Source organism: Perkinsus marinus (assembly GCF_000006405.1).
Source record: "Perkinsus marinus ATCC 50983 genomic scaffold scf_1104296966482, whole genome shotgun sequence".
NCBI lineage: Eukaryota > Perkinsozoa > Perkinsida > Perkinsidae > Perkinsus > Perkinsus marinus.
In genome coordinates, this window is record NW_003203876.1 from 151,270 (window position 1) to 178,892 (window position 27,623).

Sequence of the window (27,623 nt, forward strand, 5' to 3'; positions counted from 1 at the left end):
GTCTGCTAGGGATTCGAGGACCTCCAAATTGAGGACCAGAGTTTGATAGGAGTCTTCCTCAAATGCCTCGTGGAGAGAAACTCCGGCCTTAAATGTTTACGCCTCCGTTCCTGCAAGTGAGTTATGCCAGATCGTTTCACTTGCTCTGGTCATTCACAGGTTTCCGGTTGTATTGGAAGAGCGAATTACGAGATTTGTTAGGAGACGAGATCTGATCACACGTGGCTTGAACGTGGACGCGTATGAATCAGCGGAAATTGTGAAGTACCTCGCGTGAGGACAAATGAAGATCTGTCACTGCTCATGGTAGATCCGACAAGTCTCAAGAAGAAGAGGAGGAAGAAGGGGAAGAGGAAGGAGTCGTTGACACTGGTGAGCTGAGGGCATCATTTATATCCTAGTTGTACAGACTCGTGTGTGGACTTCCTAAGTAGCAGATAATTCTGTCAATCCTCTGCCGACAGAATCGGTCTAAGCTGGACACTTTTTCACACTCTGTAACGACCCATGTAGCGCCCACGAGAATGTTGGAGTGAAAATCGATGGGAACTTGCGTTAAGGGATGTGAGGGAGGAAGTTCATACTTCGCGAAGTATAACGACAATAACATTAAAAGCATATCCAGAGGCTAGATCTTCAGCCACTCAATATTCAACTCAATTCGTATATTAACACTGGATGCGGTGATCTCACTAACGATGTTCTGCATGACGGCTGGTATGGTCTCCGTCTTCATTGAGGGGAGATCGGGCTGGACTAGTCAATCACCTCTGAAGCGTTCTTCCTCGAAATGATCCTAAACATAAAGACTTTGAGCAACCAAAGAGGGGAACGAGTCTATGGGAGAGGCCGCCCATATCTTCCTGCTCCATGGTGTCATCAAATCCGCTTATCACGAAGATTGAGCTCTCGTGGTAGGGACGTGGTGATGAATTCAAAGCATCAAGGGGCGATAAAAACGAGGGACAATCAGAACCTCAAAGTTGATCCTTCGGCCGATTAAGATAGGGTCAATTGTTGATGGAGGAATTTTATCGTAGAGCGACTCCCCCTGCTCTCCACGAGCCTCCGCAGACTAATATTCAAACAACAAGCGCCGAACATAATAATGCACATCCAAAACCACCAGTGTCCAATTTGGTCTGAAACAAACTGTTTGATGGTCAATTCTTGCTCGCCTAGGAAGGTGTGATCGACCACGGAACGCTGTCAGGATAGTGCGTGGCGTTTGGGCTCGCATACAGTTGAACATACGCCTCCTGTGACGTCATGTCAGCCAAGGAAGCGTCAATGCTTTCAGTGTAGTCGCGTCTAGGTTGGAAGAATTCTGGCCCAAGTTGTGTACGCCTAGTGAGAAGACTTGGTATCATCCGCTAAGTCCTTATCTTCCTGTTGCTTCACCGTCTTCTTCACACATCCCGGATTGTCACCCTTATTCTTTATCGAATAAGTCCCAAAGTATGATGGCTCAGACCTGATCCCTTGAAACTCGATGGAATCCATTACAACCTTGAGTGTAAACTATTCCACTTGTAGTCTTGTCCACGTAACATCCCTCGGATCTCACCCTAGTTGGGACTTACAGCTATATGTGCCCGAGACAATCATGATTGTCTGACACTCTTGGATCACAATGTTATAAGGTTCCACAGTTTACGGTACCACACGATTTTGGATCACATTAGTGCACTCATATCAGTCAAGTCACCCGGGCCTGTTGTGAATATCAAGATTAATGAGATCAATGGTATGGTCCGCAGGCATAGCGGAGGTGTCGTTCGAGCTACACTCCACTTGCATAGACAGGTCTTGAGACAAGACACTTACGCATCCCTCCCACAGATAACTATCGAGGATACACGAGGGATTTTCGCTTCACGGGTGGCGCCGCGCTGTAGTAACATCAAGGTGCGATCTGTCCAATCGTATCATACTCTGCCCATTGATAGTGGCGGTAGTCTCTCACAGCACTTAACAACGCAACATGACCACCCTCCGCTCAAGGAAATGCGGCATAATCATTGGTGTTATCGATACATCCATCTTCCACTGGAGCACCTGCTGTGACATGTTCGTCACCTGAAAGGGTCGGCCGCCATGATGAACAAGTCTCCCAAACATCTTCAGAATTCACGTCGCTCACTATCTCATCGTAACTTGACATACCATCAGAGCGTGTGATGGCCTCGAGGACATCTCCACAGGAGGAGCCTCGTCGCCTCTTCGTGGGTAAAAACGCATCATCAAACCTGTTATCACTCCGAGGCAGACTCATATCCAACGCCAACGTACTGGCCGTCATCGTATCAACTATCTAACAAGACACTATCCCCACTATCACTAGCACTATGTCCACCTACTCCACCAGATGGGACCGTCAATGCGTCCGTGGGTAGAGTTCTCCTCGTCTTCATATGCTCTTGCACTTCATGAGACAACAACACACAGAGCAAATCCAGAGCCTAAAAACCTCATTTTCCCCTATTATGGCAATGCCTTACCTCTTCTGTGTAATCCGCTACCCCGTGACTCTTCAAAGCGCGCATCACAAGTTCTCGTCGCTTCGATTCCGCCGTCTTCAAAGTCTGTGAACAAGTAACCCTTCCGTCGAGAATATTCATGCACACACCTTAGCGTTGTTGATGATAGTCTTCAATGAGCCCGGCACAGAGACCAACAGGTTGCCCGCCCCACCGTGATACCCGTGATAGTGATGGCCGGTACTTGCAGCCGCTGCCGCCGCTGCTGCCGCTGCAGTCACGTTTGCTGATGACATCTTCAAATGAATCTTCGACCCCACAAAGATGCCCCCCCCAGTTGAATCAAGGCACTGTGACGATGACACGCCAACAATCATTCAATAGACTTCTATTAGAATACGAAATAGATCAGCCGAGACAGCCTCGATGTACTACAGGATGCCGCTTCGGACGTATTCCAGCAAAGCATAGGCATACCCCAGCTCTTCGTCCAAGGCCTGAGCACACTCAGCATAATATGTGGTCAAAGGGACTCGCTTGAGGAACTTACAGCGACTATCCCATCGGCGCCACTAGTGTGAAAAACTTGATGATAAACTTCGCTCCGCCGATTGTCAACACGCCTTTGTAATCTCTCTATCTTCAGACGACCTGTCTCGATTGCAGCATCATACGAACTGGGAAGGGCCGGTCCAGCATCTACTCCAAGTTTAGCATTCCGCAGCCGGAATACCTCCAAGGCAATTTCCTGAGTAACGTCGTCCCCGGTGAACAATCAATTACGTGAGGCTCACCTCGCACTCAGTTTCAACAGCTGTATAGAACGCACCAGCTGCTGAGAGTTTACCACTATCAGAAGCGCCGGCTAGTGCCCATAGAGCCTTCCAATACCACTCCTTTTCCACATCATGCGCGGCGCCTGCAACACAGGCCTCTCGACGCCGCTTGATATCGAGCGCCAAGGAGGCCAGCAAAGCACACTGTTGGACTCGGCTGAGACAACCCACTGGTGGTAGCGTCTCGAATGATGGCGGCGGACAAAGCACAAAACTCTGAGAAATAACCTTGGAACAAGTCAGCTCACTGACTCCAGTACCTCAAGTTCGGGGTTTATGAGCAATGCCAACTCGCAGTCAGAAGCATCTGGGCGGTCTATGATGATCTCCAGCGGGTTACCAGGCACATGCTTCGAATCCAGCCAACAGTGAAGGTTGTCTTCATGGACCACGGATTTATGTTTCAGCCACCATACCTTCAATTTCAGGGGTATCCGCCTTGGGCTGAATCGACCATCGAACTCAGTCTCGCTTCCTCTTTCCATCCCTGTAATCCACGGCGGTCGCTTGGAAATCACACAGGGCTCCTCTAGCTGCCACAGCTTCAAAGCGTAGCCGTTTCTCAGTTCTTCTACCGCTGAGTGTACCACAGGCAAGCCCGGCTCTCGCAGCCACGTGTTCATCCAATCAGCAATCTCCCTAGCTGGCCATCCGGAAGCATCTCCCATGGCACGCCACAGATCCTCTTCAGTGTAGGTGGACTGCCCATGGCTCTTCAAGAGTGATCCTGAAGACAGAAGTGTCGGCCACCTTACACGCGTCTTGAGTCGACACTTACGCAAACCTTTGATGAAGGCCTCTTCTCCAACGGCGCTTCGGAGCATCCGAAGCACGCATGCCCCCTTACCATAGGCGATGGTATCAAAGACCACTTCGGTGTCATCAGTCCCACTAGTGCTCGCCTTTGGACACTCGATTGGATGAGATCCTGACAAGACGCCTACTAGGGTCACCAGTTGATGCTTACGTACTTGCCGGTGAAGCGTCAGCCAACATCGCATCAAGTTGGACATCGGTGATGAAATGCTCCCAAATCCCTTTCCCGAGACACGAATTGAGCCTGATTTTTCAACTGCTATCTATGCCTCCTGAGCAATGCTTTCTTACACATGCAGTTCCTTCGTGGAGATCCGAGCGTCTTCCGTCCAGGTCGGTAACAACTCGCACATGATGAATTCGAGCAGTCTGGCCATACCCTCCTTGAGCCAGAGTTGTTGAAAACTCCTCGGGGTGAGCATGTCACCAAACCACATATGGGAAACCTCGTGGCACATCAGTCGGGCGGTGCGCCGTCTACGACTAAGCAACTCCGACAGATGCTTCAATTTCGGAGCAATAAGTGTCCCCTGACCATCCGGGTACAGCTTCTTCTCTTTTTCCATAGTACGAATCTCATTGGCAATCTTCGGCAACAAGCAATAGGTATCCTTCACCGAGATGCTACCGAAAGTTTCAAGGCCGAGACCACGATGATGAGGTAGAGCCACGATACGCAACAGGTTAGGTGGCGAAGGATAAGGCGTTACTTCACCAAACCAGAGCATCATCTTCTCTAAGGCAAACGCAGCCGCATGTCCACTCACAACTGGCGTGAGCTCCAGGCGATCTCGACTGTGACGCTGTCGTTTGTCGAGAAGTGTGTGGTTCGAGGTGTCAGAGAAACCGTCTTCTTCACAAAAATATGCTATTCGCACTCGATCACTCGCCACATACTCAGAGAAAGGGCCAATAAAGAGCCCTACAGAGTAGGTTGGCAGTCGGATGTCTCCCGGGGTGTTAAACTCGACCGAACCTTCGAGTCGTCGGGCCGCACTTATAGAAGTGATCGAATTATCACCAACGTCCCTCTCAGCTACCCTCAGTGTGAAGGAAGCCTTGAAGCGTGGGTCGTCGACGCAGGGATAAACCCGACGTGCATGTCGGGGTTCCAAACTCGTACCAATATAAAACTCCTTCGCGGAGTTTGGAAAGTCACTGTCGTCTGCGAGTGCTTCCAAGTCACTCACGTCGAGGCTGCTGACGTGACCTTTAGCATGAGAGTCAGCCGTGAATAATCCTCGGGGGGCGACAGTTATGGTACTGCCATCGAGGCGGCTTTTCAGAGGACCACACCTTGCCAGTTTCCCCGTGTATTCGACGAACACCTCGTGGGCTTGGCGTTTTACAGGAACTTCAATAGCGAGGACTCCCTCAGAAAGCTCATACTGAGCTGCAAGATCGTCAACTTTCAAGGCCGAGATTGTCATTCCAACAGCATGCAGGGAGATAATATCACACTGGGCATCTACTGTGTGCAAGTGGATGCGGACTTCGCCGGAGAACACCCCTCTGTCCCGGTCAAAATTGCTGAGCGATATATCGTACGATATGGGTGCGAACCCCTCACCAGGCTTCTCAGCCCGAGCAAGAAGAGTGCCGCTTGGCATCCGGTCAGTACACAGCGAAGAGCAAGTTGGTGCAGCGGGGGATGCGATTGACGGTAACTTGCGCGCCATGAGCCTCTATGACATAAGATACTCGACAGTCAAATTTAAACTGATAACATGTGATAAAAGGGACGTTTATAGAGACAACTCATTGTCTAGCCAAATATCACGAGCAAAGCTCCCTAGGACGTGACCCGCCGCGCTCCCTAAGAATCATCGCTACAGAGCTCGTATTTAATATCTATTGACTCTCCCACTAGTAAGATACTTATTGACTGCGACATTGACCATACTAGGTGTGGCATATCGGCCCCACCCAGATTTCTTGACCCTACCGGCCTATCATAAGCCTCTAAAATGTGACCCTTACCCTCCCTCCGCATAACCCGGACATGATAAAAATCACCCTTCCGGCGGTGCGTGGGATGGGGCGGCTATGCCCATTAATCCGATTATACCGGGGGAGTTAATCGCCTTTCCGCGGGCAACTGCGTAATTAATTTTACTAGGCAATATCTTGGGGTGGCATACCGACCCCACCCAGACAACTTGACCCTACTGTTCTCCAAGAACCTCTAAAATGTGACCCCAACCCTCCCTCAATTCCCCTTCGGCGGTGGACGGGATGGAAAGAACAATTCCTCAACTGGGGCGGCTATGCCACATCTTGGGGTGGCATACCGACCCCACCCTTTTGGTCTCCAAAATTCTCTAAATTGTGACCTTAACCCTCCCTAAACATTACCCGCACATGATAGAGATCTCCCCTTCTACTACCGCTTTTTTACCTCACACTGACCTTAGGCGTACCACAGACAACCCGAGTTCTCCATTATGGTAAACGGGATGAGCTAAGGTGATGGGGCGTTCTGGGAATTACCAACTACGAAACACAAGGCAGAGCAATGTATATGATGAAAAAAGTATATTACTGTATATGAGATGATTAGGAAATTGATGCAGTGCATGGTAATGGGCAGTGATAATCAACGCACATCTTTTCTGACCATGCTTACTAACAGTTCCTCACTTCTTGGCGCATAAGACGCGGCTGAGCCAATCGAGGCCCTCATAGAGACCATCACCAGTCGTGGCACAGCAGGACTGGATGAACCATTGTCGATGTCGCATCGATTGTAAGCCCAACTGATCTGTCACTTCACTGGCTTTCATAGCATTTGGCAGATCCTGAACACACGGTTGATCCTCTCAACGATAGACTGCAAAATAATTCCGTAATACTTGTTTATTAGCGAATACCAAGAGGACAGCATCTCGTAGTTCCTCTTCGTTCATCATTCTCTGCAACTCGTCCTTAGCATCGCCAATGCCTGAAACCGGCTAGAGTTTAACAGTAAATCATTCATCCTACGGTCACGGTCATTGGAGTCCACCACAAAGATTAAACCATGGGTGTTCTGATAATAGTGCCTGTTCACTGAAACTGTCAACGAGTATCAAGACAATGCAACACACCTCCACAGCGGCCTGATCTTATCCTGTCCACCAACATCCCACACAGTGAAACTGATATTTTTGTATTCAACAGTTTCGACGTTGAAGCCAATGGTTGGTATGGTAGTCACCACTTCACCCAACTTCAATTTATACAGGATTGTAGTTTTGCCTAAAAGCCTCAACAATGGTCACCACGAGAGCCTTTCACCGGTCACCTGCTGCGTCCAGGCCCACCATCAAAATTCGCAATTCCTTCTTGCCGAAAAGACGATCCCAAAGCGAGGAGATTTTGAGACCCATTGCCGCCTAACGATATCACAACTTTAAGGTGACTTACCGAAATGCGTCGAATCGTGGCGATGCGAAATCCACCGCGCTCGCCCAGCGCAAATCACTTGGACACTGATCGTATCTTAATGGTTGTAGAAGTTCCCGCTCAACTCCTCATGAAATCTGATCGTGGTGTATATCATGCGAGAATCTATTTGCTCAGATTGGCATCTCCACGATCTTATCGCATAGACTCAGATCTTTCCCAGTTCCATCATGCACTTGTTCAAAAGCGTTTTCGCTACCCTCATAGTAGAGCTTTTCACTCTACAACGTCTCGGGTCCACCCTAAGCGATGATGCTCCTTGGAGAGACGGCCTCAAAGTTTCCCACCAAGTACAACGGCCCAACACCCCCCTATTGGCACTTGCCCTTCTCAGGTCGACGGTTTAATCTGCCAGCTCGAATCCACTGATTACGTACTTGCGGTCAACCTTAATACGGCTGAGATTCTCGTTGAAATCCCAGACGAACGCCCTATAAAGTGGACTCCCTTGCAACGGTTGAAGGTGCAGTGTTTTCCTCCTCAGGACTGAGATCGCCTTTCCTGACGACTCTCCAACTGATGGTGATGAAGAACGCTGCATTGACGCGATTAATAACCTCGAGGGCGACATTGAAGACTCAGACACCATTCAAACGGTCGTTCAGACTACTTATGCTGGTCTGACCACCACAGACCTCCAATAGATTTACCATGTCATGTTTGCTATTGTTTGGGGCCTCCACTGGGGCTGTGTCAATTGTGCCTCCTGTCATGCTCAAGAGCTAGCGTTGTGTCAACCGTCCGTCAATATTGATGGTCTACTGTGAAATTCAAAGTGTATATCAAAATCGACTATGTTGCGACAATTGTTATCATCACTCACTGTCAAACGAGATGAACCACGCTGTATTATATTGTGATGTCTCAGGGGATTGCTGAGTGATGACAACCGCTCATAAGCGTCTTTTAAACCGCCGAGCCTGTCATGAGAAGCCAGTTACCTTCATAGACCTCCCCGACCTGGCACTACTGACGATATTCGCGTTGAGTGGTCAGCCTCTGGTTTGCTCACTCATCTCCAAACGAGCTCTACAAGTATGTGATTCCTCCTCTAATAACTCGCTGTGGCGAGGGTGCCCTGGCGGTCGATTGGGGTATGCTCGACGACTCAGAGACAAACGTTCAAGTGTCGTAACAAAGCTTCGTAAAATGACTCGGAAAGACCTTCTGCCTAACTTACCACGCCAATGTGAATACCTGCATCTTTTCAAGTGGACGTTGTATGTGCGAGAAGAGGCATCGTCAGTCGACTCGGGGCCTTTCAAACACACACCGACAGAGTGGACGTTTGAGCTGTCCGACCCCGGCCCGTTTGTGGTGTCGGCATCTGGCACTGTATTTCGGCTCACCTTCTCGGCTCATCGAAAGCTCATCAGTTGGCCACTACTGCGGAACGCTACCTTTCGACTGAGCGCACGGTCAGCGGCATTACTAGGTGTTGAAGCTGATATATTCTCGGGGAAAGTGAACGTTTTGGGAGAGCCTGTTGGTGGCTGTGATGAGGTTGTGTTAATGTCTACTGGCCGCATTGCAATCGGCCTGTGGTCGGGCCCCGAAAGTGAGGTTGCGGTGATCTACCTCAATGTTGCCTTCTATGATATAGTCAGGGCTTTTGGTCTTGCCAGTCATCGTTCTGGGGGAATCCCCGATGACCTGGACCCACTGGTCGGACTTAGAGGGCTCACAGTGATGGTAGCACTGAGAGACGGCGCTACAGTTGTGTTCAGCAATACTTTCTATCGTGTGGACGCTGAAGACACTTTCATACAGCAACCTGAACCCTCGGCTGTTTTTCATGTGTTAAAACCGCATCAATCAGGACAGGCATTCGAATTCCTGATTGATGGTAGTCTTAGGCTGGCCTGGCGTACAAGGGCCTTCAAGAGGTTCTGGCATGCTGTCACGGTTGACGTGGTGGTATTCACTGAGGACCACGAAGTTCTATGGAGTGTGAGCGAAGTGGCTCCACTCAGAGCGACGTCCTCACGGGTTGATCATTCTGCTACTATTGATTTTGACGTCACCGAAGACTGGAGGCAACACTACGTCTCTTTGGCTCAGCAGAAAGTGGCGGCCCTTGAGGCACATGCCCTGGAGTCGATCGATGAGAAGTGAACTGCCCTTCAGGAAAATCTACCATCACTGTTCCCCTTTAGGTCGTGGCGTCTCGACTCGATCACCCTGATGATCACCCTAGAGCATCTAGATGCCTTCTATGGAACTCACCGTGCTCGCAGAGGCACCGTGACTGAATTGTGATCATGACAGTGTGGGAGGTTTTGTGTTCAACAGTGGAGGATTTTGGGCAAGGAAATGTGATGTGATAAACTCGACATCGTCGTGACGGTCGTAGCGATTGAATTGGCGAGAGTCAATCGTGCGACTGTCGCGATCCCACAACGAGAAACGCATATTTGCCTAAGAAAAAAACGCTCCTTACGCATATTGGAACGTCTGAAGTGAAGAAGAAAGTTGTCTAAAACTAATCACAAATAATATCAATGAAGGAGCCGTCGAAGGGCACGAAACCGAATTCACAACAACGACGCTGGCCTGTACAGAATACAGCAGTGATTCTGATTTCGCAGTATCTTTTCTGATGAGAGAACACGTTAGTTCTGCAGTAACCTGATAGTTCCCGAGCAAGGTCATTTGCTCAACATGAACGAAGGCCGGTCGATACCTCGAAGGCAATCAAGTACTGCTCGTTAATAAGGAGCGTTTCGATCGTCGTGTTCACGAAGGTTGAATGTCCCAGTGTACTGAGTTGAAAGATTAGCTCACACCGCTTCATCGGGTGCTTGATTCACCTCTGATCACCGTGATGTGGAAAAGTTACGGTATGGAATCAGCTCTAACTCACAGACTGCTGAACAACAGTCACGCTTAAGCTCAGAGAACAGCGTAGTATAACAGCAGTGATCATGGTACACTAGATCCTCGATGATAGTCTCAGTAGGGCTTCTCGTTGCTGTGAGGCAGCCGAACGTAGGAGTGCTACTTGCTCCTTAAAGGCCTCGTCCAGGAGCTCATTAACCTGGCATATTAGTGACAACGACAGAGCCGATGAGACCACACCATCTCCAACGGGGCGGTGTGCGAGACGGGAGGCGGCGGGGGAACCGCGGGGAAGGTCGACCAACTGCCGAGGGCAAAAGGTTGATGACCATAACAGTGACAAACAATATGCTTTTCTGATGAGGGTTGTTCACACTGAGTGCCGATGCTCTGTGGGAGGCCGTCGACCTGGTGGAATATCGGGGGATTCGACACGTTAATTACGACCAACCTGCACGCCTTGCTCGACGCACGTTCGAACCAAAGGACGACGTCTCGGGGAGGATCGTGGTGTTTGGGGTGCAGCGATGTACTGTTCAGTTTGAATTGATGTACCCGAACTGAGACGAGGATTGGAGGTGTCCATCGGACCTCCGGACGAGGGCCGTGGCTTATCATCATCAGCGACAAAGATTGACGATTCTTCCTCGAAGTCCTCATCTGCATAGCTGATGTCAACACTGTGGCTTCTGAACACTTCGAGTGTTGATCGAGCGCAGCTTGGGGCCTCACCCTGGGACTGCTTCGTCTGTGGTTACGTCACGATCTGGTTCGATTGATTCAGTCTGTTGGGTATCATTTTCGCTGTGGTCAAGGCCGACTTTAGCAATTGGCCCAGCGAGCTCCTCCTCCTCGACGGGGGGTTCCTCTGTCACACTGATGTGAGGTTGCTCTAGGTCGCTAGCAACCTCGGATGATGAGGGCTCGGAGGGCAGTTCTAACTGCTCGAACGACATGATTCTGATGCCGCTTGGCGATCTGAGAGGACGCAGGTTCAAATCCCACAGCTGACATCAGCAAACTACTCGACAGTTAACCCATGCTTTTCTGGAGTCAACTGAGGTTCTTCCTGCGACCTGTGGTGAGATACTAAACCAGCTTCTGGTGTGCCTCACGGTTGTGATGGAGCCGAGTCGGAGTTTAGGAAATCCGACAGAGTCTCGCTGTTGCCGCCCTCAGAGGTTGCATAACTAGTCGAAAAATAATGTCGTTCTCGAAATTGCCGTTTACATTGCTCTGTTCAGACTCTCGTCGGCAACCAACTGGAGCTCTTCGCTGTGAGCATTCCCTTCACGAGATTGCAATTTAGTGTTGGGTTGACGTGTGAGCCGCCCAAGCCTGGCTTGAGGCGGTTGAGTTAAGTCAACAGTATAAGCCGCGCCTCCTGAGGAGGGGGGCATTCGTCTGGTGATTATTAACACTCTCACCTTCCGTATAGCTGTTACCAAAGGGATCGTTGATCTCCTGCCGATCGAAAGGAGAATTGGAGGGAGGTGGGATCGAACCCGAGTTCCTCATTGGCGAGGAACGTTGTGTAGTGGAGGACCAGGACATGAAGTGCAGTCCACTAGAGAACCCCTAGCGGCTCCACTCAGTAACCCAATGAAACCAGTGGAGCCCATCAGATGGATTGCCCGACGTGACGCACCAGCTTACCACTGGTAAGCCCAAGCCGTTCACGTTTGCCGATCCGTCCCTCTCAATGGTACTTATGGCCTCAACCAGACATACCTAATCTTCTGCCTCGTTGCCTGAAGTCTCATATTGAGACTTCAGGCAACGAGGAGACACGTCACGTTCGAGAACTTGAAATCTTGCAATCTCTTAACGAGAGCACTTGTCAAGCGCTTGCGTGCAAATTCTGTGTCCTGACGTATGTACATACGCATGTCCGCAACCATCGACTCTAACCGCGGCGTTCAACGCGGTGCCCTGGCCCAGTCCAGTTTCGTGCATTCAGCTGTCGGTGATGATGAGGATTCCCGTGACCTAACATCGGGGATACCCGGGACGCTCTACCTCCCCGGCAGCAATCTCAACGGCTCTAACTTCTTCTCTACTCTTGAGGGATTTGATGATGAGATGCGTTTCGAGAGGGCTAGCAAGATGCCCAAGATTGACCCTTCTGGACCGTTCTCTTGTGGGCCTACCCTTGGGGACCAACTAGGGCCGAGGGACGCGGGCTTCGACACGTCCATGACTGGAGTCAATAACAATTCGACCCTCCTTATGAAGTTGCTCTCTTCAACTGATGTTGAAGGTCACCATGCGCCTGAGGAACCCGGTCCTAGGCATGCAATTTACTCGGCTTTGTTGAATTTAGCCACGAGTGGAGGCAATCGATCAACCCCTGGAGCCTCCACTACTTCCAAAGGCTCAGCTGCCAATATTAATAATCGTGAGCGATCAGCACAAGGTCACCACACGGGTCCTGCTCTCATCCTGGGACCAGAATTGTTTTCTGCTGGTCTCCCGCAGTCCATGGGCCTAACGACTTTAGCCGCAGCCGTGACGACTCCCACGGTTGGCCGCAAAGTGAGGAGGGTTCAACGCAGCTATGGTACTGGTAAGTTCGCTGGTGCCCACAACTTCCCGAATGATGATGTTAATGGTCCCGTAAGGGTGGTCCGTAGAGTTCACGGTTGGGTTACTATTCTGAGAAATGGAGGTAGACAAGCCACTGGCCCCTACCGTGAAACTGTTTATCAATGTGTTGAAGATCAAAAGGAAGTCCATCGACTACGTGTGGAAAGGGGTCTGACCAATTCTGAGTTGATGCAACTCCTTGAACAGATGAAGGTTGTCACTGATCGACACCCGTCTACGCAGTTGATCAAGAAACCCAGGAAGCTGGACTATACGGCTCCCATTGGCGTTAGACGTATGCACAAGGGTTTCAGAGCGAGTGTGCGAGTGAGGGGTAAAGAGGTCTATGGTCCACTACGACAAGATGTTGCTGATGCTACCTGTGATAGAGAGGAAATGATGAAGTATCGTCATGTAGTTGACGCTCCTGGCATGAGGGCTTTTGTTAAGACCCTAAAGGAACGCGTCTATCCTCATCATCAACAAGAAGTCCATCGTTCTCTGCATGGCGAGCAGGCACCGCCCTCTAACACTCATTCTAACACTCATCGTGTAATGCCTACATTTGCGACCGAAGCTCAGGGCCCAATCTTGTCGATTGGCTGAGGAACGCTGTCATCGTACTTTAATTTCCTTCGCGTTCGCACCGAACTACGGCTGACCATCCATTAGTTTTGTTGTGTCACATCTTATAATTTCGTATTTCGCTCGTATATGTAGTATTTGTTCTGAGGGGTTTTGCACCGTGTTCAAGGGTGTCAAGGGTGTATGGTGGTTCGACTCTAATTTTCACTACTAAGCGGTAGTGTATATTTCTCATTTGCCACAACCAGTATTAGCCGTAGAAAGTACTACCAGGTATAACAGATCTTGTGGGAGATCCTTTTCATATCAAAACTCGGATCGTGTTAACTTCAGTGAGTCGACAACTAACTTGGTCATTGCAAATGTCTGTTCAAGAGGAAGTTGAACGAAGGACTAGAGCCCACTTCGCAACGGCCACAGCCATTGACGTGGTGGATATGGGTTCAGAGTGTTCCGGAGCTAAAGTGAGCCAACTAGCAGCATCGAAGTCGGTCGTAGCGCATCTGTGTTGAATCCTGAGCATCAACATCAAATTCGTCACAACCACTATGGGTCAGTTGATTTATAGTGAAAAATTCATGAAATCTGGTTACGGAGGAATATTTCAAATGGAAAGAATTTTTATCGCGTTTATCATCTCCAGTTTTATGATTGATCTGCTTACTCGAATTCCTCCTTTGCTCAGTGTGGTATATCCACGATGCGGTCCTGATGCAGTGACTCGCACTTGTTGTTTTTTTTTCAGTTGGGCATACTGGTAGTCGACCCGAGTTTTGAGGGAGTGTCGACGATAAAACGCCATCGTGAGGTATGGTAAATGGTCATGAATCGGACCTCATTCGTATCCAGGTGCAAGGACTTGTGAAAGATCTTTTGGACTCGGGTGAGCTGCATGCTATCAGTCTCCAGGTGAGGAGGATTCTCAATGGTATAGACCTCGGGAATAGCGGCCCCATTCTCCAATCATACTTCTCAATGGTAAAGACCTCGGGCATAGGCGCCCCATTCGTCAAGTAGATTTCTCAATGATAAAGACCTCGGGCATAGCGGCCCCACTCGCCAAGTATACTTCTCAATGGTAAAGACCTTGGGCATAGCCGCCCCATTCGTCCAGTAGATTTCTCAGTGGTATAGGTGCTCGAAAAGAATATCCTATTCTATGAGCATATCATCGAGGATTCAGCTCGGCAATTTTGTAATCCAGCTCGAATTGAATTTCGCTATGGAATCCAACCCAGACTACCCTTTTGGCGTTAATTGCCATACATTTCTCAGACGCTCACACCAGCCCAGTGGGAGAAGAAGCAATCTCAATAAACAGCCGATCCCAGTTTCCATGACGCTATGCTCAGAGTTACACGGGTTGCGGGAGCGGGTCGATGGGCTTACCACGACAGGCCTCAGTAATGCCAACAGTGGCTTCCTTCAGGTATCTGTCTGTATGAAAACCTTATACGATGCAACATATGTATGCCATAGTTCGCAACGAGTCACTATATACGGACTATGTAGTTTGCTATATCTTATCAACATCTCAGCATTTTGGGAAAATGTCATCAACAACTAAAGCGGGAATGAGCCCGGCTGTCGACTTCCGTCATCTCATATCGGTTTGTGTCGCCGCTGCACAGGGAGCAGCGGGCATCATTCAAGATGTTCACGACAAGGGCTCGTTGGGGTTGGTCGAAAAAGGTACTGAGGGCGCGACAGGATTTGATAAAAGCGTGAGTTTTTTTTATTGATGTGAACTTGAGGACGTTGGTTGACCTTAGCACTATTAGAGCTCTACTGACGCCCCTTCAAGTCGAGGTAACACATTTTCGAACGGCTGGGAAGCCGGCAAGAACCCTTGCTGAAATCCGTTCTCGAACCAGTGAAATTAAAACAGCTTTGTAAAGAATCAAGCAAGTCAGCACACAGATGTAGATGTAATCTATCTGTATGATTGACGTGTTGTATGCTGTCGATTCAACAAGGAAATTTGACCAGGGTATGCGCCTGTCTTCTAAGCTTCACTAACTTATTCCGAGCACATCTACATCATGATGTCATAAGGATTGTCTGATAACACTTGTCATTCCTGGTGGTTTGGAGGTATTTGGACTTAGAATGGTCTCTTGAGTTCGAATAACGAAGATACATGATGGGTTCAGAGGCATGAGCCATTCCTGTTGAAAATCGTACGGTTCAATCCCGATGAGTCTTAATGATCAGGTTGCGGTGTTGATTCGTTCACCGGAAGACCGATGGACGATCCCCAGACAGAAGCCGATCGCCGTGCTGAGGCCTACATAATGTCCATCTTAAAAACACAGGTTAGTAAGGGTAGCAAAGAGTATCTGTAAGGTTATCCACTAGGTACCTAATCTCGATCCGACGAGCATCGTTGGCGAAGAAAGCGAAGAGGGGGAAAGTGAGGCGGATGAATCGGAAGCAGTGGATGCTGTTCAAGGCTGTGAAGCTCCTGAAGCAAGGCCTGTGTTCACGGAAGCGGTATTAAATGCATGGCCAGAAGATCTTAGTAGGAGGTGGGATACTGTATGGACTCCATAGTCCATCGACCTACTCGCCCTCCATACTATGGAGGGTGAATAAGTCGAAGGACTTGGAGGTCGTAAACTGGATGGGGGAAAACGTGTACGCCTGAACGCGATAAGATCTGAACTGCATGGTTGTGGCATATCGACCCCAATGTACGCAGATCTGAGCTGCATGACTAGGGCATATCGGCCCCGGTATCCGTAGATCTGAACTGCGTAACTTGGGCATATCGGCCCCAGTATCCGTACATCCAAACTGCATGACTGTGGCATATCGACCCCAATATCCGTACATCCAAACTGCATGACTGTGGCATATCGACCCCAATATCCGTACATCCAAGCTGCATGACTGTGGCATATCGACCCCAATATCCGTACATCCAAGCTGCATGACTGTGGCATATCGACCCCAATATCCGTACATCCAAGCTGCATGACTGTGGCATATCGACCCCAATATCCGTACATCCAAGCTGCATGACTGTGGCATATCGACCCCAATATCCGTACATCCAAGCTGCATGACTGTGGCATATCGACCCCAATATCCGTATATCCAAGCTGCATGACTGTGGCATATCGACCCCAATATCCGTACATCCAAGCTGCATGACTGTGGCATATCGACCCCAATATCCGTACATCCAAGCTGCATGACTGTGGCATATCGACCCCAATATCCGTACATCCAAGCTGCATGACTGTGGCATATCGACCCCAATATCCGTATATCCAAGCTGCATGACTGTGGCATATCGACCCCAATATACGCAGATCTGAACTGCGTGACTGTGGTATACCGACCCTAAGTGCGCAGGTCTCAACTGCATGACCGTGTCGTAATGACCAATATGCGCAGATCTAAACTGCATGACTGTGGCATATCGACCCCAATATCCGTACATCCAAACTGCATGACTGTGGCATATCGACCCCAATATCCGTACATCCAAACTGCATGACCGTGGCATATCGGCCCCAATATCCGTACATCTAAACTGCATGACTGTGGCATATCGACCCCAATATCCGTACATCCAAACTGCATGACCGTGGCATATCGGCCCCAATATCCGTACATCTAAACTGCATGACTGTGGCATATCGGCCCCAATATGCCACAGTTTCCTTGTAACCAATACCACACCCGAACTAACTCGTTGACGAATTGATAACTTGACAGTCTTGACTCTGCTCTAACCTCGTCATCAGCTTCTCAGCTTGAGAGCAAAGAGAGTTACTCAAAATAATAAGAGTCATGTCTGTTTTAGGATCAGTGCCGGCCTCGTCAATAGCGCTTTGGGTGGACCCTCTTGATGGTACTTCTGAGTTCACAAGAGGCAATTTAGGAAGCGTAACCACTCTTATAGGTGACGTCTGTCCCACTGTGGTTCTCTCCACAATACATTTCAGGAATCAGCGTGAATAACAGAGCAACGGCAGGCATCATCGTTCGCCTAGTCGATCGAGAAACTTTTGTGGGAGTAGTTGGCGTTGGTGTTTTCCGGACGCGCCCAGGAGAAAGCATTGAGGCCGTGAGCAGACCTGAGCGTGTTGATGTTGACATTGCAGACGGACTTGACATTTGCACAACAAGGTAGTAAATTGCTGTATCTTACGTTGACGTTGGTTATTCTCAGAACTAAAACTGCTCCTGTTGTCGTGGCGGCATTCGAAAATCTCGGACCAAAAACTCGAACTCTGAAACACGGAGGTGCTGGAAGGAAGTTCCTCGACGTCGTGACGGGCGTTGCTGACGCGTAAGTGGGTTTTGTTCACTAAGTAATGTGATGCAACGAGTGACCGTGATCGTAGTGGCTTAATAATTCAATCAGAGACATTCTTCATCCTTCGTCGAGAGACACTGGCAACGATAACAGCAGTGTGTTATCTCTAGTGCTCTCAGTACTGGTCTATAGGAAATTGGTGTGTCAATCTAGAATCCGATGAGCCCTCCAGAATCTGCGGAGAGGAGCTCTTCTATTCGTCAGGTATCTGTATCCGAGACCGGGCACAAAAAGATGGGATAGCTGTGCAGGTGAGGTATCATACTGTTATTACCTTGCATATCTCCTCCTTCTTAGGCGAAGCCCTTTTACTTGCACTAGGCGGTAATGTGACCGACGCCATCGGAGACATAATAGAATACCACATTTTTCGTGAATCCACTGACGTTCTCACTAATGGCGCTGATCCTGAGCATCCGTACTTGAACGCTTATGGCCTGGTGGCTAGCATAAGAGGGTAAATTCAGTGATTCTGGAATGATGTAATTTGCTGTGTACTGTCAGGCCTGAATTCCATTATAAGGTCTTGCTTCCTGCAGTCTACAAAGCTGTTGCTGAGCATGCTCCGACATTCCCGTTGTCAAGTGAACGAAAACACGAGGCGGCTATTTGAGTTGATTAAGTTGCATCCGTCGCATATGAAAGGAGTTTCTTCTGTCACTACGTTGGTCTTCAGTTCGTGATCGTGGGGATGGACGTTTATAACTCGCTGGGGTCCTTCAAGGGTTCAACAATCACCATTCGAGCGTTCTTGAAAGACAGTACGCGAATAGTGAATCGAACAATTAGATACCTCACGGATCAATGACGTGCTCAAGCGCTCATTAGCGATAACGAGAGTATCACTGGCCGTGTGTTGGCATCAAATAGACCAATTTCTCCACCGGAGAAGTAAAGTGATAGTGAGGTGAATTTAGTGAAGGTGTCTGGAAAATGACGGATGAATAAAGTGATAGTAATGTGAATTTAGTGAAGGTGTCTGTACATCATGCCTTCGGTACCTGAGTGATATCTTGCATTCTTGCATCTCCTCAGAGATTCAATCGTCGTATGCGTACATGCTCCTTTACACGTGTATTGGCGTACATAAATGAATCACGACTACGGTGAGTTGCTTCAAGACCGCAGCGGAGATATTACTACTGGTGGCGGCTATTCTAGCCAATACCAGTTAAGTGATGCCATCCCCGTTCTCGAGGGATCACCTTTTGCCTTCCCTCAAGGGTCTGTTATCACTGGTGACACCACTCATGAAGCTACTCCGAGGACTACTATGCTTAACAACAACGACTCCCCTCTCCAGCAATCGGTGGATATGATGTTATTTGATAACTTTGGTATGCCGCCTGGTGAACCATCGAGTCGTAACGGATGTGACGTACCGGAGTTTGACGATAACTTAACTTTAATATCTCGATTATTCTTGTACGGCGATCGCTTGAATGCTCGTAAACAGGGCGGCAACGTCCATGGACCACAAGCACTAGGCTACCCTGCTGGTTTACCTTCTGAGTGCAATTCTTTGTCTGCAGCTACTACTAACCTCTTTGGTGGCAACTCTTCACCAGTTTCGAACAACGCCTTCACTCCACTTGTATCTCCTCCTCCTCATCATCGTCCGAGCTTTCCCATTGAATTTTCCGAAGTACCATTTCGGGGTGATATATCGACTGACGACGGCAACGGGCCAATCAGAGTCGTACGACGGTCTCGCGGTTGGGTTACTGTCCTGAGGTATGGCGGTAGACAAGCTACAGGCCCCTACCGTGAAACAGTTCGCCAATGTGTTGAGGATCAAAAGGAAGTCCATCGACTACGTCTGGAAAGGGGTCTGACAAATTCTGAGGTGATGCAACTTCTTGAGCAGATGAAGGTTGTCACTGATCCTGTTTCCTCAACTCGAAAGAAGCCTAAAAAGCATGATTATTATGCTCCAGTGGGCGTTAGACGTATGCACAAGGGCTTTGCAGCCAGTGTTAGGGTGAACGGTAAAGAGGTCTATGGTCCACTACGACAAGATGTTGCTGATGCTACCTGTGATAGAGAGGAAATGATGAAGTATCGTCTTGTAGTTGACGCTCCTGGCATGAGGGCTTTTGTTAAGACCCTAAAAGAACGCGTGTATCCTCATCATCAAGTACGTTCAACATCGGTGGGAGATAACAGCAACATCAACGCCGATGAGAGTTTGTCGAATATTATTCGGGAAATGGACGTTAACCCTTTATCACCCACCCGTTGTTGTCAGTAGTAATAGTATAGTCTTCGGCTCGTAGGTCTTGGTGTAGCAGTTATACATTTACTTGAGTAGCTAAACTCAGTCGTAATTCTTTCAGTGTTCGGCTTCACGACTTATATACAGTTCGCTCTCGATTAACGCATCAGTGTCGTGTGAACTTGTATTTGCGGCGCTGTATGCTGTCTATGGTCATCTCTTTATTTGTCGTGAAATCGGTTAAGTGGCGGGGGCTTTTGAGATGACATCACATTTTTACTCGTAGCAATTGTTTTTTCAACAAATTTCTTATTGAGACCATCGGAGTTGTGTTCTATTCAGTTGGGGGAATTTCAACTGCAACAAGAAGTTGTACATTAGTGAGTGCTTAGAACACCTCTCCTGAAACGATCGTAGGATTGGACAGAAAATGTGGAAGTCCGAAAGAACCGAATTTGATAAACTATACAAAGAGGGGGAAAACCCCCGATATTCGCGGTGATATGCAGTAGTCGTGAAATATGTTTTTCATATCACTAGGGTGGTGGTGAAACTCCACTGTTAAAAGTGTTGTTCAGGTTAGACTAGAGTTGACAGTAGAAGTAGGAGTGATTCGAACGTGTAGAGGGAAAATATGCATATATGGTCAATGTTGGCGAGAATATTGAAATTCTGGGAAATTTATATTTCTACTCGGATTTGCTTAGTAAAGATACCCTTAAGCTCAGCTGAAGAGAGCTATATATGATGCAACACTGATGTCAATTACTTTACATCGTGTCAGGCTCAGGCGAGCCACCTGAACCGTCGAAGCAATCAGCTTTACTCACACTTTCACTGATAATATCTACACTGTAATCACAACTGATTTCACTTTGATAACGATAAGGTTCTGCTACTGCTCTGGAGCTTACTTTTTATCGTCCTCCTCTTGAAAAACTCAAAGGAATATGTGCCTACTTACTTCTCACCTTGGAGTTTCACCACCCGTTTTACGCGAAATTCGCGGCTTATATGCGTTTTTCGCGAAGTGAAATGTGAACTGTGCTTCTCACTGGTGTTTTTCAAATCACTAGGGTGAAACTCCACCACTTGTTGAAGCTCGCGCATAAGGATTACTTTCGAGTGTAGGATTTGCATAATAACAACAACAATATCGATTCGATTCGTGTTTGTTTGGAGGAGTATTCCACCACTAGCATGCGACGAGATTGTCGTATGTCTTCCCACCCTAGTGATATGGAAAACATATTTCACGACTACTGCATATCACCGCGAATATCGCCTTTTTCCCGAGTTTTACGACGCCACTCCGCGTAAAACGGGTGGTGAAACTCCAATATTAATAATATTAAGTAAACGTTCTATGAATAAAGTTGGCTTTCGAAGTCTGTGTCAATATCACTTCGCGTAACGGTTTGGTTCACCCTGTAGTCGCTTTTTAATGACTAATTTTGTGGCGCGTGAAAACTATCCGAGTATAGGAGCTCAGGTGAGGCCACTTCCAAAGCTGATGCTACGGAAAGTCGGCATCGTGACGAAACCAGTTGTGGAAGAGGACGACGTAGCGGCTCCGATGGCCGCGACATTAGACGGTAAATGCGCGTGTGTGGTTGTGTGGTATGCGCGAGCAGTTGGTGAAATTAATATAACATATAGATATATAGATATATATATATACTATGTTTTACGACGGAGTTTCACCACCGGTTTTACGATGTGAAGTGGTGTGATACTCTGTGAAAAACGCGATATTCGCGGTGATATGCAGTAGTCGTGAAATATGTTTTCCATATCACTAGGGTGGTGGTGAAACTCCGTTGCTCGGATGTTGGCGAAAATGATATATATACTACTACGCTTCACAATACGACATTTCTTGATTTTTCGGATAAATCAATGGAGCCTCACCCTAGTGATATGAAAAACATATTTCACGACTACTGCATATCAGCGCGAATATCGCGTTTTAGACCACGTGAAACTCCAAAGTTCATCGTTGTTGGAAATTTGACAACAGGTGCCTGGTTCGCGGTAACTTGCTCGTACGTGGGCAAAGCTAATGTCATCGCCATTTTCGAGGGCAGGAAAATCGGCAATAGGAAACCGGTGAGATTTGGGAAAATATGAAAATATGGAAGAATTTAGTATTAGTTTCACTCAAATTAGGAAACCCTCCTGAGCTCAGCAGAGGAAAGCGAACATATATTCCAACACGACACGTTTAACGTGAAGTGGCGTTATATCTTTCCGCGAAAACCGATAACACAATTGTCTCCCGTGAATTCTGAAATTTGGTTTTTTTCACTCCACTGATAATCAGTAACCTGCCATTTCAGACTCGTTGGTTGTCCGCGAAGCCGCCAGCTTCACCAGTGATTGACATTTGCTTTACTCGCGCTCACTCCTCCGAACAGTCGCCCTTCCCCCGAGTTCGTCTTGTTGCGACTTCGATAACGGCTATCTCAGTCTGGGACGTTGAAACTGGTATACTCCTTTTTGAAGCCCCTGGGCGTTGCTCTTTGGCGTCACCTCGAGTTGCTGGAGTCACTAACAGCAGTACGGTTGTATTGTGGCAAAGTGGCGAGCGTGCGGTATATGAATGGAACGTTGGTGGTGATGGTGTTTTTTCAACCGTACCACACCTCCTCGAAATGCCCTGTATCGGCGAGGTGATACTCTATGCTGCTGCTGGAAGCTCTAAGGACTGCTCATTGGGTCTGTGTCTGGCCACTGATCGCCACCTCATCGTCTGGCGAGTTGGTTGCCCTTTATTGCTCGATAACTCTGCTACTGCTGAGCTCGTCGGGAAATGTCAACAGCTAGTTGTATATAAAACTGGTGTTGCTGCTATACTTGGACTCGACAAGGCCTGTCTGTGGTCGGGAATCAGCGGCGATGCTGTGCTTACTGTAGCGCTCAACACTGGACAGCCAGAAGGCCTGTTTGTGCAGAGTGACAATGATGCTGTGTTTGCGTATACTAAAAGCGGTTGTTGTATGCTCGTGAAACCAACAGTATGTAAAACGACCGATCTCACTTTGCCGGAGTGCACTGTGGAGGTACTTCCTGTTGGAACTAGAGGCTATGTGGTGACGGCTACTCCGAAGGAACTACTATATTATGATCTCCTAGGAGGAGGAGGAGGGTGTAGTATTCATCCTTACTTGTATATGCAAACTCATGAGTACAAAGGGGCATTCATAGGGTGTTGGATTCTGGACCGACGACATACGGTATGGAAAATAGTGGCGATTTCGGGAGAGAAAGCAATAGCGAGGCGAATGGAAAAGTTTGATGATGTCGTTGATGTTGTATTAAACGGTATTCAGCATCAACGATTTTCATTTATGGGTGCGGTAAGTGGAATGCCTGGCGTTCTGGTTGGGGGCACAGACGAGGGGGCGCTTCTGATGTGGAATATTGGAGGACATTTTTTCACAGGTGAGAAAAAATGTGTAAAACGAAATTGGGAAAAATCTCAAAAAAATTTGTATAAAAAAAATTGAGGAATTTTTTCTGAAGCTACACCACTAAAATTCGTTGATTTCTGTGGTGTAGAAATTGCTGAGCTCAGAAGGGGAATGAAAACGTATATTTCAACGCGACCATTAAAACGCGAAAATCAGAACTTCTCCCAGCGAAGTGATTAAAATTCATATATACACTACTAATAGAAAACTGTCACCACAGCAGCAACTACGACTGAGTGATGAACTACTTCTATATTGCTTCTTGAACCTGGACATTTACGAGTAACGCAAGTATTCATCGATGATACCGTTTTTGAGGAGTTATCCCCCAACAACCACCGCGAAAGCTCACGAGGAGATGTGATAAAGGCGATATTGGAAATTGATAATAATAGCAATATTCAAATTCTCACTTAAATGTTCTATATACTACTCGAGTGACATTTCTAGTCGCCTTTTCAGGAGCTCCAGTGTCATCCATACCGTCCCTTTCCCCCTTCGGAAAGATCATAGATGTGCGTCGGTGTGCAGTTATGTCGGCCTTCTCAAGGGAATACATCAGCACGGCCGATGCCGAGCCGCTGGTTCTTGCTGCTATGGATAACACGACATCTGTCAGAGTGGTGAAGGCTGATGTCGATCAACATGGTCTAGTGGAAGGCCTCAGGGAGATCATCAGGTCGCGGTTTACACAGGATGAAATGATTCAACAACAACAACACTGGAGTTTTACGTGAAGTGGCGTCGTAAAACTTACTGAAAAACGCGAAATTAGCGGTGATATGCAGTAGTCGTGAAATATATTTTTCATGTCGCTAGGGTGGTGGTGAAACTCCAATGATAGTAGGAGTACCTATGTGTTGAAAGAAGTCAAATTTGTCAAGCTCGTCAAGTTTCTTTCAGATCACTGAGTTCGATCATTTTTGAAATTTCACTAATAGTATGAGAGCTCGAATAGGAAGTTTGAATTCGCCGCGATAGGTGAAATCATTTGAACAACTGAAGACTTGTCGTGATTCTTTTCAGATTACAAAGCCCATCGTACCAGCCTGGCATGGTTTATGGCGTTGTGGTGGAGCTCCAGCCTACGTCTGATGCAAAGTGAATATTAATTTTCTCTAGTGATAAAAGCGATTATTGATAACTTAGATTATCAGAGCTGGATGCAGCGGACGAGTACATGTCGGTGTTGTTCAGCTGTTCTCAGTCGAGGCATGAACAATCTGTTCACAACGAGGTGTGGGTGGTGGCTACTGGAGAGAAGGAGTGGCAATGGGAAAGTGACAAGGGCTGGCCTCGAGGCATGGACAGGTGAGGAGAGTTTGTGGCTTTTCTGAAGTCAAATTTGAAACTATAAATTCGGGGGGGGGTGGAATATGCATTCAACTGCGTTGGAAAATTTTGGTTGGTTTTCGAAGATTTCTACCCGAACTCGAGAGTAGGTATAAACATGGTGAACGACATGTGTTGGCTGTCAACATGAAAATTCTGCTAGGTTTTTGCATCAGAATTCGTCTCTTAGAAACTCCTGAATTCAGCGAACATATATTCTTGTAACACTGCTCTAGATTAGTCCCGTACACCTCGGGCAGTTCCCATGATTTCATAAAGGTATCTTGACGCTCCTACTGTGACCACAGAGGCATTCGCTTTGACCCAGATAGAGCCCTACGGGTTTGAGCTCACCGCTGCTGTTCCTGGTGCTGGGCTGAAGACACTGCGGAGCTCCACTGAGGAGGCCACTATCAAGACACTGCTGAAGGAGAAATACTGCTATGCTGGTCTGCGAAGTGACGAGGGATGGCTGAGTGTTGACGGGGAGGCTCGAGGCGCTGTCGATGGTCACCAACAAGTGCTGGAGATTACTGTTGAGAAAACCAGCACCAGCAGGAGGAGGAGGAAATATTCAGAGTTGACGCGCCGCTGCACCGTGCATCCGAATGCCCCTCTGGACCTCAGGGCGAACTACCGGTCTCAGAAAGAGCGACAGCAGAATAGTCGACATAGGCGTCTGCGGAGGTCTGAGAGCAGCAGTTTCCCGAGAAGGGTGATGAAGAGTATGTCGAATTGCAATGCGTTGAAGCCACAACTTCACACATGTTACAATGCGGTTGTTGACTTCCTCTTGAACGGTCCTCATATGTGCCCCTATTTCGGTGATGCGATTTGGGTATGTCAAGAAGGCCTGGTCGCAGGGTCGAGCAAGAGGGCATCTAGTGCGCTTCTGGCAGATCTCAGAGGCTTATTGAGGATTTTGGAGTATTATACGATGGATCATTGCAACGAATGTCGTGGCAGAGTTCTGTCCTTATGCCGCAGCCTTTCACTCGATTTTAGTGAAATTAAATGTATATATTTCCTCGGCGTTTGCGCTGATGTTGCACCGACTATTTTCACTGAGATGATGCTCACCGACGGTCAGCAGCAAAGGGCGGCTGAGGTTGGCCATCGTCTCCTGCAAGCAGCTCTTAGTGATGGCGACAGCGTAGCAGCGGAGACTCTCATTCGAGGGTATACACGTTTGGTGGCGAGAGTTTGGAAACCGGAGAGACGCAAGTCTATGCTGGTGGAGACATACCGTGTTTACAATGCGGAGCCGCGTAGAGCCAACATGTGCCTTCAAATACTACTCAGAGCTGGTTTGCATGATCCGCTTGAATTTATAAGCACCTTTTCTGACTTGGCGGTTGAGGGGGATGATGGTACAACCGCGTTGTTGATATTACTATCACTACTGCATAAATATCCCCGACGGTTAAGACGGCTTGTACCGGAGTTTGCGGAGGCCGCAGTGCTGCGGTGTCTGGACCCAGTCTTTCCGCTTCGACGACGCAATTGTCTTATAACGGCAACGTCGGCTCTCCACGAAATGGTGAAGACCTTTCCGAACACTGCTTTTGATCAATCAACACAACGCTTCGCCGTCGCTAAAGATGCTGCTATTATTGTCTATGATCTGCGTACAGCGAGCAAGTGGAGAGTTTTCGAGGGGCATTCAGGAGATATCTCGGCGATTGCTTTCGACCCAACAGGAGCGCAGTTGGCGTCTTATTCAGCTCAAGATGCCACCTTGAGAATTGACCAGTGTGGTTCCACGGGATTTTTCGGGGGCATTTTGAGAGTCGCTGGAAAGCTGTTATTAACGCGGCAGCTACAACACATCCAGAGGGGAGGCACGGATGAGTGTCGGTGTAGATTGATTTGGAGAAGCAGAGGTGAACTCCTCTTGACGAGAGAAGACAATACGACGGTGCTGATGAAAACGTCTGACGATGATTGAATACAATTTTACAAAAGGCCATAGTTTGGTTTCTGTTTCAATGTTGTGTTTGTGTGAATTGAAACTACACAAGTTGGGTTAATGTGTTCGAATCGGAATTGTGCCTTGTATCGTGATGCGAGGTGCTCTAGTGCGGCGATCAAAAGGGATCATTCAATGGATATGAAAATCACAGTGAAAACCCAATCCCATTTTTCACTCGTCGGAAACCGCATTTCGCGTTTACTAAAGTTTGCAGTGCTAACTTCAAGCACAGAGTGACTTCGTCGAAGTCAGCTTCGTTGCGTATTAGAGTGTCTGCATAGACCTTATTAGTCCTGCTTGGCGATAGCATATATTGTGAGAAACCACCAGCAGGTGTTACTCGAAATATTCAACCCCGGAAACTCTAGGCTGAAGTATGAAAGCAATGCAAACTTGTCAAGTTAACTTTGCGTGTTCATAAACTAGTCGAGACCATATGAGTCTTTGCTATTTCGTGAAACAACATACGCCGTCAGGACGGGGCTGACAAGGGTTACGAATTACATGCCCGTATACAAAGGCACCAACGAAGATGAGCTATTATCCTCATCCGTCAACTGCCCAACACCAACATCTATAGGTTTGCATCCACGAGTGCTAAATGTCAGATTCTCTGTTAAAAACGCATCACCCGCTCGCCCTCCACCGTGACTGCTGCTGCGGTGACGTCCCGTCGGGTTCACGTCGACCTCCTTTTAAACTATCATTTTAACCCA

General features: G+C 48.1%; 10 protein-coding genes across 10 annotated transcripts in view; 7 read left to right on the plus strand and 3 right to left on the minus strand.

Moving 5' to 3' along the window:
• Pmar_PMAR028305 (conserved hypothetical protein) overlaps positions 1-46 on the plus strand; it is a gene marked incomplete at both ends in the record, with an annotated part of 1,394 nt that extends 1,348 nt beyond the window's left edge. Inside the window, one exon of the mRNA XM_002769089.1 lies at positions 1-46. Coding sequence (XP_002769135.1) covers positions 1-46 — 46 coding nt within the window.
• A 2,908-nt stretch (positions 47-2,954) lies between these two features.
• On the minus strand, positions 2,955-5,840 carry Pmar_PMAR028306 (protease m1 zinc metalloprotease, putative). The gene is made up of 6 exons (XM_002769090.1): positions 4,424-5,840; positions 4,288-4,376; positions 4,095-4,244; positions 3,577-4,043; positions 3,031-3,532; positions 2,955-2,977 (listed from the first exon to the last, which is right to left on the minus strand). Exons 1-5 carry the CDS (start codon positions 5,809-5,811, stop codon positions 3,260-3,262), a joined length of 2,367 nt encoding a protein of 788 aa, XP_002769136.1. The 5' UTR covers positions 5,812-5,840; the 3' UTR covers positions 2,955-2,977; positions 3,031-3,259.
• Positions 5,841-6,663: 823 nt separating this feature from the next.
• Pmar_PMAR028307 (ADP ribosylation factor 1, putative) lies at positions 6,664-7,516 on the minus strand. The gene is made up of 5 exons (XM_002769091.1): positions 7,416-7,516; positions 7,219-7,369; positions 7,115-7,173; positions 6,985-7,073; positions 6,664-6,930 (listed from the first exon to the last, which is right to left on the minus strand). Exons 1-5 carry the CDS (start codon positions 7,498-7,500, stop codon positions 6,769-6,771), a joined length of 546 nt encoding a protein of 181 aa, XP_002769137.1. The 5' UTR covers positions 7,501-7,516; the 3' UTR covers positions 6,664-6,768.
• A 230-nt stretch (positions 7,517-7,746) lies between these two features.
• Positions 7,747-8,220, plus strand: Pmar_PMAR028308 (hypothetical protein; the record flags this gene model as incomplete). The annotated part of the gene is made up of 3 exons (XM_002769092.1): positions 7,747-7,866; positions 7,911-8,014; positions 8,061-8,220. 3 exons carry the CDS (start codon positions 7,747-7,749, stop codon positions 8,218-8,220), a joined length of 384 nt encoding a protein of 127 aa, XP_002769138.1.
• An 868-nt stretch (positions 8,221-9,088) lies between these two features.
• Pmar_PMAR028309 (hypothetical protein) lies at positions 9,089-9,691 on the plus strand (the record flags this gene model as incomplete). Its single annotated transcript, XM_002769093.1, has 1 exon — positions 9,089-9,691. One exon carries the CDS (start codon positions 9,089-9,091, stop codon positions 9,689-9,691), a length of 603 nt encoding a protein of 200 aa, XP_002769139.1.
• A 2,610-nt stretch (positions 9,692-12,301) lies between these two features.
• On the plus strand, positions 12,302-18,528 carry Pmar_PMAR028310 (pap-inositol-1,4-phosphatase, putative; the record flags this gene model as incomplete). Its single annotated transcript, XM_002769094.1, has 11 exons — positions 12,302-13,552; positions 14,331-14,393; positions 14,435-14,494; positions 15,124-15,277; positions 15,800-15,900; positions 15,944-15,998; positions 17,542-17,725; positions 17,769-17,888; positions 18,120-18,166; positions 18,213-18,372; positions 18,420-18,528. 11 exons carry the CDS (start codon positions 12,302-12,304, stop codon positions 18,526-18,528), a joined length of 2,304 nt encoding a protein of 767 aa, XP_002769140.1.
• A 477-nt stretch (positions 18,529-19,005) lies between these two features.
• Pmar_PMAR028311 (hypothetical protein) lies at positions 19,006-20,511 on the plus strand (the record flags this gene model as incomplete). The annotated part of the gene is made up of 2 exons (XM_002769095.1): positions 19,006-20,052; positions 20,473-20,511. The coding sequence occupies 2 exons, from the start codon at positions 19,006-19,008 to the stop codon at positions 20,509-20,511; spliced, it is 1,086 nt and encodes a 361-aa protein (XP_002769141.1).
• Positions 20,512-21,643: 1,132 nt separating this feature from the next.
• On the plus strand, positions 21,644-22,299 carry Pmar_PMAR028312 (hypothetical protein; the record flags this gene model as incomplete). Its single annotated transcript, XM_002769096.1, has 3 exons — positions 21,644-21,725; positions 22,151-22,239; positions 22,285-22,299. The coding sequence occupies 3 exons, from the start codon at positions 21,644-21,646 to the stop codon at positions 22,297-22,299; spliced, it is 186 nt and encodes a 61-aa protein (XP_002769142.1).
• Positions 22,300-22,784: 485 nt separating this feature from the next.
• Pmar_PMAR028313 (hypothetical protein) lies at positions 22,785-26,803 on the plus strand (the record flags this gene model as incomplete). The annotated part of the gene is made up of 8 exons (XM_002769097.1): positions 22,785-23,574; positions 24,066-24,282; positions 24,630-24,704; positions 24,753-24,914; positions 25,215-25,393; positions 25,563-25,650; positions 25,941-26,687; positions 26,755-26,803. The coding sequence occupies 8 exons, from the start codon at positions 22,785-22,787 to the stop codon at positions 26,801-26,803; spliced, it is 2,307 nt and encodes a 768-aa protein (XP_002769143.1).
• Positions 26,804-27,602: 799 nt separating this feature from the next.
• Positions 27,603-27,623, minus strand: part of Pmar_PMAR028314 (ribosomal protein, putative) — a gene marked incomplete at both ends in the record, with an annotated part of 884 nt that continues 863 nt past the window's right edge. The window contains one exon of the mRNA XM_002769098.1: positions 27,603-27,623. This exon is cut by the window's right edge and continues 4 nt beyond it. Within this exon, the coding sequence (XP_002769144.1) occupies positions 27,603-27,623 (21 nt within the window).

Coding starts and splice junctions, on each gene's coding strand:
- Pmar_PMAR028306 (XM_002769090.1), bottom strand. CDS start 5,811: ATGGCGCGCAAGTTACCGTCAATCGCATCCCCCGCTGCACCAACTTGC. Junction 4,377..4,423: donor TCCACGAAGGAACTGCATGT/GTAAGAAAGCAT, acceptor TTGAAAAATCAG/GCTCAATTCGTGTCTCGGGA. Junction 3,533..3,576: donor TCATAAACCCCGAACTTGAG/GTACTGGAGTCA, acceptor GTTATTTCTCAG/AGTTTTGTGCTTTGTCCGCC.
- Pmar_PMAR028307 (XM_002769091.1), bottom strand. CDS start 7,500: ATGGGTCTCAAAATCTCCTCGCTTTGGGATCGTCTTTTCGGCAAGAAG. Junction 7,370..7,415: donor GGTGGGCCTGGACGCAGCAG/GTGACCGGTGAA, acceptor TGAGGCTTTTAG/GCAAAACTACAATCCTGTAT. Junction 7,074..7,114: donor GGACTCCAATGACCGTGACC/GTAGGATGAATG, acceptor AGCCGGTTTCAG/GCATTGGCGATGCTAAGGAC.